Below are 11,292 nucleotides of genomic sequence, written 5' to 3'. Positions count from 1 at the left end.
TTCCATGAAAACGTTCCAAGGCTCCTTGGCTTTGGGCATGATAAGCAGATGCAATATATTGTTTAATCCCAAGAAGAGACATTACTTGCCTGAAGATATTTGATACAAAATTGGTACCTCTGTCGGACTGCACAATCTTCGGTATTCCGAATAGGGTGAAGAACTTTGTCAAGGCTGGCAACACAGTCCTGGCTGTAATGGAACGCAGTGGAATGGCCTCTGGATACCTGGTGGTAGTGCACATTAGGGTTAACATGTACAGATGCCCCTTTTTGGTTTTAGGAAGGGGGCCCACGACATCAATTATCACATGGGTAAAAGGTTCCGGCACTACAGGAATAGGTTGCAACGGTGCAGGAGGAATAACAATGTTAGGCTTACCTACCAACTGGCATGTTTCACATGTTTTACAATATTGTGCTACTTGTCTATGGATACCAGGCCAATAGAAGTACTTGATAATCTTGTCCAAAGTTTTCTGCACACCCAGATGTCCTCCTATGTAGTCATGTGAAAAACTGATGACTTTCTCTCGATACACGTCCGGAACGATAACCTGATGAAACTCGCACCAACTCTCATTTGCAGGAACATCTGGCGGTCTATATTTTCTCATTAGTACATCATTACGCGTATAATAACATGTAGCTTCATTTGAGATGTCCTTATCTTGTATGGCCCTTGCAAATAATGGGATTAATGTCCTATCAGCTTTCTGGGCAGATATCAGATTACTACGAGTCATTGGGAGAACACTTATATCCACACGTTCACTTACATTACTCTGCGCTTCATTCACTTTATCGCTAGACAGACTGCACGGCAGAACCCCGGGACTAGGCGAATCCACATCACGATCAGCAAGTTCATCTGGCTTAACAGCAGGTCCTGTACTAGAGTCTACATTAAACAAACTACTAATATCCATATCAGCAGTTTCTTCACTGGTTTTCATCCTTGCCTGGCTGCGAGTAACTGCGCATGCTGGAAAAATATCTCCACACTCGCTTTCCAAACCCTCGGCAGGATCCCATTCCAGTGGAGTCGTACTCACCACGGGATCAGGCACAATTAACTTTCCCGCTATATCATTTCCTAATAAGAAACTCACTCCCTCAACAGGTAAAGTCTCTCCAACTCCAACCAACACAGGCCGAGATAATAATTCGGTTCGGAGGAACAACTTACACAGGGGAACCGTCATCGTACCCCCAACGCCCTTTATCAATACATGCTCACCCGTCAACGCCTGTTCTACGTCAGGAACAGCGCTTTGTAATACCATACTGAGCGATGCAGCAGTGTCTCGCAACACAGTTACAGACACTCCGGGCCCATCCTCCTCGACAGACACTGTACCAGGGAATACAAATGGGTTAAACAGACTGCGTTCTCTTCCCACATCAGGATCCCCTTTTTCCTTTACATCTGCAGAAAGCAAAGTTACATTAGCAACACGTTTCTCTCTAGTCAACTCAGGACACCTTGCCCTTACGTGCCCAAATTTTTTACAGTAAAAGCAACCAATTTTTGACACATCTATATTGCTTTTACCCAGGGTCCAGGTACCTTTACCCTTGTGTACCTTTCCCTCTTGAGGTTGAGAAATGCCTGGAGGGGAAGGAGGCTTACTTGATTTATGCGTTAATGTATAATTTTCCGCCAATGTGGCAGCTCGATCAATTCTACTTACTTCCTTTTCTAGCAAATAGGTTCGAACGTCCGGTGGAATACCCTTAACATACTGTTCCAGTGCAATTAGTTCCTTTAACTCCTCATAAGTTTCAATTCCGCTAGCTGATAGCCATCTATTAAATAATCTATTAACACTGTTACCATACTCGAGGTATGACTGGTGGTTTCCTCTAAAACAGTTTCTAAACTTTTGTCTATAAAATTCTGGAGTGCATAAGTATGCCTTCAGCACTGTATCCTTCACTACCGAATACTGGCTCTGATCTTCAGAGGACAAGGATAAATACGATGAACGAGCCTTACCCACTAAGGCCGTTTGTACCAGCACACACCAATATGGCTTAGGCCAGGAGAGGGTGGTTGCCAAACTTTCGAACTGCTCGAAAAACTCCTCCGGGTCACCCTCTAGGAAAGTAGGGACAAGGCGTACTACGCGGTTTATATCAAATGTAGGTTCCAGCAACCCTTGGACACCCTGCTTCTCCATCATTGCGAACTTCAAGTTCGTTTCAACCTTAAGCCTTTCAAGTGCTATCCTCTCCTTCTCCAACTCCAACTCCTTCTCCAACTCCTTCTCTACTTTAAATTTCTCTAGAGCTATCCTCTCTTTCTCTACCTCCAACTCCATCTTAGTAATTTCCGCTTTATCCTCATCTCTCTCCGTCTCTCCTTGAAGCTCCATGTCACACAATGCCTTGGCACTATCCTCCAGAATTTTTTTCGAGATCAAATCTTGAATGACTGCTTTCTTAATATCAGCCTTGTTAGATTTACCTGTGATTTGAACCTTGTAAAACCTAGCCAAAGCTATCCAGTCATCCTTAAGTACTTCACAGTTCTGCAAAAGGGCAAGCCCAGGACTCTTAATGAATTGTGCAATGTCAAAAGACTCCATATCAGCTAGTGAGGAATTATAACCTAATTAATACAATGTTCATAAACAATGGTTAAATACTCAAGAAACAGTAAGCAATTATTATTCACTGCAAGTATACCGCACTAATACTACACCGCTGTACTTATACTTTATAGTACGATACCTTGTTCTGTATAATACACTCGTTGCACAATATGGTACCCCACATATAGTACGATCGCCGCACAATCACAATACGTGCAATCATAATACCACACTATAGTACCCGGTATTATATAGTACCTTCACTTTATATGGTACCTTCAATCTATACGTTACCTTCAGTTATATGGTGTACCTTCAATTTATATGGTACCCCGCAGCTCCACCATTTTGTTATGCCACATCTTCCCAGGGCACGATGATCCCCGAGTATTCCGATTGAGGGCCCCAATATGGCGTAACAAAGTCCGAATTAACTGAGAGAGGACTTGGGCCCTTAAGTTATGCGTAATTACCAGTCAACTGTTTCTTATATTGTTTCAAATAAAGAGCAACAAAGGAAAATAGATTTAATTATAAATGGGGGCTTAAGCATGACAGAACAATTCCAATTTAGAATAAGATGCTGCCAGCGAATGAGAATTGAAACATGGAAAAGCCGGCAGCTTTTAACAAGAGTATTAAAGAAAATAAAGATCTTGCACAAGTATAACCATTACCATATAGACAGACACACACGGAATATAATAATCAAAGTTAAATTAAATCACTAGAGACCTAACTGCACTGGAACTAAAAATGTTTACTCTTACTTGACACAGGGTATTCTCACCAGTTCTTACTAGTACGGTCCCTCCAGACAACTCAAACTCACTCACCTGGCCGACCGCCCACGTCACCTTCGGCCACCAATAAAGCAAAACTAAAGGCATCCACATTCTTTGTTACAAGATACAAATTTATATCTGACTGTACATGACGATTACATATAATTATTCATGTACTAGTGCGTTTAAGCATTCACATTACACCACCATACAAGGAATACATTCATCGTACCTTCGAACAACGTATCACCTAGCAGACGACAGTAGTCGTTGAAGGCGAACGGACAATAAACTTGCATAGTACATGGTTTCATACATAATACATAGTTTCATACATAGTACATAATACATACACAATACATAATTTACATAATACATAGTTTATCATAGAAAAAATGCACTCTTGCATAACACTATTATGTGTTGGTCTGGAAGTGCACCAGGTATGGTTTGGTTATAACCCTACCAGGCAAGATCGTCACTGTGGTGGTAGTGAGAATTTGTGTGTTGAGGGAGGGGGAGAGGAGGTGGCGTGGTGTTGTCTGACTTAGCATTCCTTCGTGGGTGGGGAAAGGTGTCATAATGTAGGAGGTATCACCTGATGTTGACTCAGGGGTTTGAAACAGCATCCACTATGGTGTCGTTGTTGCGAGAGGTAGTGGTTCCACATTGCCGTGCGGGCAGTAGTCACTTCACGAAGGTTGATAGAATCACTCAGAGCTAGTTATATATGCACTCGAATTTAGTAATCTTCTTGTTAACGAAGTTGACTTTGACAGGTCTGTTTGATTTTTAGGGTGACGTGTCCACTATGTCGGAGTTGAATGTAAGTTTGTTTGTTGTACCTTCAACATAAAACACTTGAGTGTACTAGAAGTAATCTAGTAAGGATCACCGAGCTCAAATCATAGAGAATGGTAAAGCGGGCCCAAAAATTTGATCGGCTTTGTAAATACCTGAAGTGAATCACTAGTAATAGCAAGGGCATACTAGTAATCTTCCCGGCCATAGCCCCGGGAGAAGATCCGAGACCTAGCTTGATGCTTGGAGTTAACCTAACGACTGGAGAATCTAGGTTGATTGCTAACTGCCGTCATTACCTAGATTTTACTGAGTTTCCAAGCTCAACTCATAGAGAATGGTAAAGCTGGCACGAAACACTGACATTCCTTCGCTGCTGTAAATACCTGAAGTGAATTGCTAGTAACAGCGAGATCATACGGTTCATGCTTCCGGCTGTCGCACCAGGAATCGAACCGAAACATACTCAAAGAGAGACAGTATCACGAAGGGACAGTCGCAGATCAATAAAAAAAAACATAGTTTTTCTACGAATAGATATTTCCTCCAACACAGACAAAAAAATTGTGTGGCTCTATTCCGTAAGGACACCCCATAATTATAGTCTTTAAGGTACCGCACATGAACATACAACCAATACCCCAGACGGGGATGAATCTTTCTGTATCTACTAAATTCCCGGTCCTGTTGATTTCAGCGTGACATGTGACCGAAGCTTCATTTTCAGTGACTGTGACCTTATACCTACGTTATTCTCTACGATTTTTGTACTCTAGAAGAATTTTCCATCTCGTATTGTGCATGCGTTTCACTTTCAATGACTGCCGATATAATCTTTTTGGTATTTTGCTGTTCTTGTTACCTCTTGTTTTCCAATAAAATGAAATATTTAACATTGTTTATGTATTCTTTCTCAAACCTTCACTTCTTGTTTCCTCACTTTTCTTTCATCTCTCTTTCCATGATCTCTTACATTCATATATGTCTTCCTGCACGTGTTTTTCTTTCCACCCTTTCTTTTATCATCAATTGCTCTAATGGAGTCTTTAATTGACTTAGGTTTAGAATAGTGATTATTTACGATTTTTGTACTCTAGAAGAATTTTCAATCTCGTATTGTGCATGTGTTTCACTTTCAATGACTGCTGATATAATCTTTTTAGTATTTTGCTGTCCTTGTCACCTCTTGTTTTCCAATAAAATATTCTAACATTGCTTATGCATTCTTTTCTAAACCTTCACTGTTTGTTTCCTTAAATATCTCGCTTTTCTATCATCTCTCTTCCTATTTTCTTTTTCATTCATATATCTCTTCCAGCACGTGTTTTTCTTTCCACCCTTTCTTTTATCATCAATTGCTTTGGTGCAATTCTCATTTGACTTAGGTTTAAAAAAGTTCTTATCATGGCTACTTTGTATCACGCCTCTTTCCAACTTGATTTAATCTTTCTATGGTTAACTTATTTCATTTTCTCTGTATCTATTACTCAATTTATTATTTAGCTTATGTTTTACGTATTTATCACCCTGAAAACACATTTCATTCGTCTTCCACCTCATTTTTTTGTGTGTTGCATATGTTGTTTACCCTCCAACAGCCATAAAATCTTTAAAATTATTCTCACTTTATGTAAACATTAGTTTGTTTGGGTCAACCATTTGCAATGACAACAATCCAATCTGACTTTTTACACAGTTCTTTTGCAACAAAACTACAGACAAACTCGACTCTGTTATTACATTTAGGCTTGACGCCTCTCTCGTCGTTAATTGCCGACATCGATGAACTTTACCCCAAAACGACCGTTTCGCCCAATTGGCCAATGGCGTGTGTGTGTGTTTTTACTACCTCCCTATTGTTACTCTAAAATTACATTTCTAAGTGAGTGTGTGTGTGTGTGTATGTGTGGTGTGTGTGTGTGTGTGTGTGTGTGTGTGTGTGTGTGTGTGTGTGTGTGTGTGTGTTTGTGTTGTATGTGTATGCATGTGTGTGTTTGTGTTTTTTTGTTTGTGTGTGTGTGTGTGTGTGTGTGTGTGTGTGTGTGTGTGTGTGTGTGTGTGTGTGTGTGTGTGTGTGTGTGTGTGAGTTTATACATATATATATATATATACATAGATATTAATACATATATATATACATATATATATATATATATATATATATATATATATATATATATATATATATATATGTTGTATATAATAGCAGGAGGTACCAAGATAAGAGGGAGGGAGGAGGGTGGAGGGTAGTAGAATATGTAGGAAATGGAATGTGTGGAAGTGTTTTCTATGCCTTTTTCTTTTGGTCTACCCTCCGTGTAAGGGGGAAAAAGCCTGTAGTATATGTATGTATAATAGCATGAAGAAAACTCACATTTTTCTTGTTAACTTGTTCAATACTGCGAACAAAACAACGTATTTCATGAGGCAATCTATGTAGAAGATCAGCAAAGGACATTTCAACACTGAGGCAAGATAGTCAAACTAGTAGATATTTAGGGACCAACGTTTCGAAGTTACACAACTTTATTCTTGGCAGAATGATACATACAATAGTTAATTCGTAAATATACAGAAATAGTGTTACATAAATGAACTAAGGGAAGGTCACAAATAAACAAATAATATGAAATAAGCACGAACATAGGAGAGGTCAACAAAAAGGAATAAAAAAAACAACAGCAATGACAGATGTCAACCTCGTATAAGACCGAGGAACGCATTATCAAGGAGATCATTAAAAGAAATGTCAAACCTTGTCATTTTCTATAAAAACAAGAGAATTAGTAACCTGATCACGAAAAATAGCACCACTCCTGAACGCCCTCTCCTTCAACGTAGTCATGCCGTATATAAATTTGTATGCCAACATGAGGACTGTGGGCTTCATGCGTCGTATATTGGTATGACTACTACTAAAGTATCGAGAAGGCTTACTCTTCATTTATCTGCAGGCGCCATAAAAAATCACTACAGAAACCACGACCAACTACGACTCACAAGGGAAGATCTCGTAAAGGGCACTTCCATTATTGCCACGGAAAAAGACCACAAAAGACTTGCAATTCTCGAGCGTTGCATACCAAACACAGCAACCCCGACATGAATAAGCAGCTTCAAGATCTACAAATTCTCCCTTCTAAAGACTTGATCTTACATTTCCATGTTGATGATGTCTACTCTTCCACCCCACAGCAAGGTGACAAATTGACCACCCCATGGCGTTGATCCTCATTTGTCATTGCTGGGGGTTTTGTCCTTTTGTCGACCTCTCCTATGTTTTTGCTTATTTCATATTATTTTTTTGTTTGTGACCTTTCCTTAGCTCATTTATGTAACACTATTTCTGTATATTTACGCATTAACTATTGTATGTATTATTCTGCCTTGAGAATGAAGTTGTGTAACTTCAAAACGTTGGTACCTAAATATCTATTAGCCTGACTATCCTGCCTCAGTGTTGAAATGTCCTTTGCTGATCTTCTACATAGATTGCCTCTTGAAATACGTCGCCTTGTTCGCAGTATTGAACAAGTTAACAAGAAAATTGTGAGTTGCCATCATGCTATTATATACAACATTTCTTGCTAGAGGGAGAAGGGAGAACCTCCTACCTAAGTATACGCATATATATACATATATATATATATGTATAGATATACATATATATATATATATATATCTATATATATGTGTGTGTGTGTGTGTGTGTGTGTGTGTGTGTGTGTGTGTGTGTGTGTGTGTGTGTGTGTGTGTGTGTGTGTGTGTGTGTGTGTGTGTGTGTGTGTGTGTGTGTGTGTGTTCACTTGGTCTTTGGATCACGTGTTCGACTCGTGATCGACAGCTATTTCCCTCCTGGAAGAGAGCTCAGAGCTCGTAGGTCCGATCTATGGGTAATGCTATGACCTTGCACACACACACACACCCAACTCCCCGCCCACGAGAGTTGGAGTAACACCCCTCAGCGCTGCGATACTGATATTATTTCAGCCCCGGGGCGAGAGTCGAGAGTCGAACCCGGACCTCCGTGTGTGTGTGTGTGTGTGTGTGTGTGTGTGTGTGTGTGTGTGTGTGTGTGTGTGTGTGTGTGTGTGTGTGTGTGTATGTGTGTGTGTGTTGGGACATTGTGACAAGTTTCAGGAAGGTGGAAGAGTAAGACATGGGGTCTAGAGCCGAGTTCATTCCTGACCGGTTTCGCTTAGAGCTTCTTCAGAAGAACGGCTATGGGCTACGGGCTATCTAGGGCAGACCACTCTTTCGCGCGGGATCGGTTTGTGTGGGAGGGGAAGGACGTCTGTAAGAAAATTAATAGATAGTAGTGTATAAAAGAGGGCTATTGCCAATATGCGGTTTTTTTTTTTTCATGGGCGATTCACTAAGGGGCGATTGATGGTGGTGACTTTGGAAAAACGGGCAGGGAACTTGGATGGCGGCGCCAACGCCTGCATTTAGAATCACCAAAAGCTGAGAAAATGGTAGAAGGTGTATTAGTAGTAGAGAAAGGTTAAAAACGGAAAAAGACTTAGTGGGAGGTAAACTGAAATGAGATGTAGTATGAGAAAAAGTTAGAAAGGAAGGGAGTTTTAGTCGAAGAAAAAGTACGTGTTAATGTTTGTGCGTGGGGGCGTGGTCATATTCGTAAGAGGTGTGTGTATGTATCTTACGAGGAGTAGGGTTTACTTTCCGCGTGGAGCCCCCGAAGGTAACCTGTCCCTAACGGAGAAGATTAATTGGCGTTGCTGATTAACCCCAAGCAAGGTGATGCGCGTTGCTGATTAACCCGAAGCGAGGCAATGGGCGTTTGGCCTCTAGCGAGGCAATGGGTGATATCTGGAGGGTAGACGAAAGAGTAGATCCGATGGCAGTACAGTGGGCAAGCGGGCGAGTGTTGATTTGTGTGGGCCTCTTTTCTCCCGAGCACAATTCTGAAAGCAGAGAATTATGTGACTCGGTAAACGTGTGTATCTGTCTAAAGTGCAAGCCCACTCGCCAGCGTCAACGGAAAGGTCAGGTGTGTGCCGGACCGGTCGGCAGCAGAAGAAACTAAAGCACAAAATAAATATCCTCCCCCCACCACCGGCCGGCGAAGATTGTCTACGTGGCCCACCAGCGCATTTAAGAGGCGATGGATTCTCAAATCCGCCTTGTGTTACCTTATTCTCTTTTGGAGACCTCTATGGTTCTCGTGTGCGTGTGTGTTTGTGTGTGTGTGTGTGTGTGTGTGTGTGTGTGTGTGTGTGTGTGTGTGTGTGTGTGTGTGTGTGTGTGTGTGTGTGTGTGTGTGTGTGTGTGTGTGTGTGTGTGTGTGTGTGTGTGTGTGTGTGTGTGTGTGTGTGTGTGTGTGTGTGTGTGTGTGTGTGTGTGTGTGTGTGTGTGTGTGTGTGTGTGTGTGTGTGTGTGTGTGTGTGTGTGTATCAGCCAAATCCCCACCCCGACGTATGGTTTGGCCAGGAGGTTCCATGAGCTTCTTATCCCATATGTACCTCGTTCCTGGTTGCTGAAGTCCTCTAAAGAATTTATTGACCTTCTTCACAACAAAACCCTTACAGCTCTTACTGCCTCGTTAGATGCAGATAACTCCTTTACTAATGTCCCCGTGACTGAGACCATAAACTTAATCTTAAATGAGTTTTATCACTTCCATCAAGTTCCCATGGACATTCCGGAAACTTTGCTTCGTAATCTCCTAGAAGAGTGCACGACAGAATCCCCGTTCCGCGGACCGGACGGTAAGTTGTATAGACAGGTAGATGGTGTGGTGATAGGGTCCCCTCTCGGGGTCCTTTTCGCCAACTTCTACTTGGGTTCAGTGGAAAGACGAGTTCTCTCTGATCATGCAATTCGCCCACACTCCTATGGAAGATATGTGAACGATATATTCGTTGAAGCAAGACACCAGACACATCTACAAGAACTATGTCAGGCATTCGCGAAAAACTCTTTTCTCAACTTAACAAGTGAACACTATGCTGATGGTTCTTTGCCCTTTTTTAGACATCTCAGCAAAGCCCGACGTAAGTAGATTTACCACCACTGTATACGTTAAAGGCACGAACAAAGGTAGATGCGGATAGAGAGTGCCCTGCAGCCTGCAAGAAAAGCGTCATACGTGAATAGGGCATTCACGCACTGCTCAACATAGCCTCTTTTACATCAAGAGCTTCAACGATTGCAGCAAATCCTGGTTAACAATGGATTCCCCAATAAGGATGTGCAAGAAGTCATCCGACGAATTATGGAGAACTACCTAAATCATGACACCGTTCCTCCCAAGAAACGCCCTACGATTATTCTCAGTTACAGATCTTCCATGAGTAAGGCTTACCGAATGGACGAAAGAATCCCCAGAGAAATTGTTGAACGCGGTGCACAACCATCCGACCCCGGAGAAAAACTGAAGCTTCGGATTTATTATAAAAACTTCAAAATGCTCAACCTCATCCTGCAAAATAATCCTATCCGTAACCACAACCCACTATGGAGAAGTAATGCTGTTTATGAATTCATCTGCCCGCACGAAGACTGCAAGCCTCGTCCCATGTCTTATATATGAATAACGACGACTTCTCTCTCCAGAAGACTGACGTGCCATCTACAAGCTGGTGCCCCTAGGAGGCATTTTTTGGAAAAGCACAATTCCTTCCTTACTAGAAAGATCCCTTGTGGAGAACACAAAAATCGTCGACTCCGCACACGACTTTCATCGTTTGGAGATCCTGGAGGCCCTCCATATTCGAGAGAAGGCTCCATCCATAAATGTACAAGGAGGTACAACCTCCGTGGCTCTAGCTTCCCTGGGTGGACAAAAGGTCATCCCAGCACCCCGCGGAGCACCATGGACATAATCTCCTCATATGATCCTTGATCCTTTCATAATTGTTTTTGTGTATACTTTCCTAATTCATCTGTTGTCATATATATATTGAAAATGCTCTAAAAAGGGTGAAACGTCGTAATATGCAATATAAACTTAGGTAATATTTTATTTCGACTTTCCAAGAAGAAAGTTTGGACTGTCGTTTGTATTATATGAGTGTGGGTATGTTTCTATGTCACCGGCTGAAAATTGTATGGAGAGGGGAGCAGTCACCGGTTGCCAGGGGTCCATGT

The 11,292-nt window shown here is 41.7% G+C and overlaps 1 protein-coding gene across 1 annotated transcript; it reads left to right on the top strand.

The window, feature by feature from the left end:
- The first annotated feature begins 4,192 nt into the window (after positions 1–4,192).
- LOC143032204 (uncharacterized) lies at positions 4,193–10,204 on the top strand. The gene is made up of 2 exons (XM_076196674.1): positions 4,193–4,207; positions 9,686–10,204. The coding sequence occupies exons 1-2, from the start codon at positions 4,193–4,195 to the stop codon at positions 10,202–10,204; spliced, it is 534 nt and encodes a 177-aa protein (XP_076052789.1).
- Positions 10,205–11,292: the final 1,088 nt, after the last annotated feature.

This window comes from Oratosquilla oratoria, chromosome 13, assembly GCF_046742065.1.
Source record: "Oratosquilla oratoria isolate Oo_2021 chromosome 13, ASM4674206v1, whole genome shotgun sequence".
Taxonomy (NCBI): Eukaryota; Metazoa; Arthropoda; class Malacostraca; order Stomatopoda; family Squillidae; genus Oratosquilla; species Oratosquilla oratoria.
This window is presented reverse-complemented; position numbering and strand designations above follow the sequence as displayed.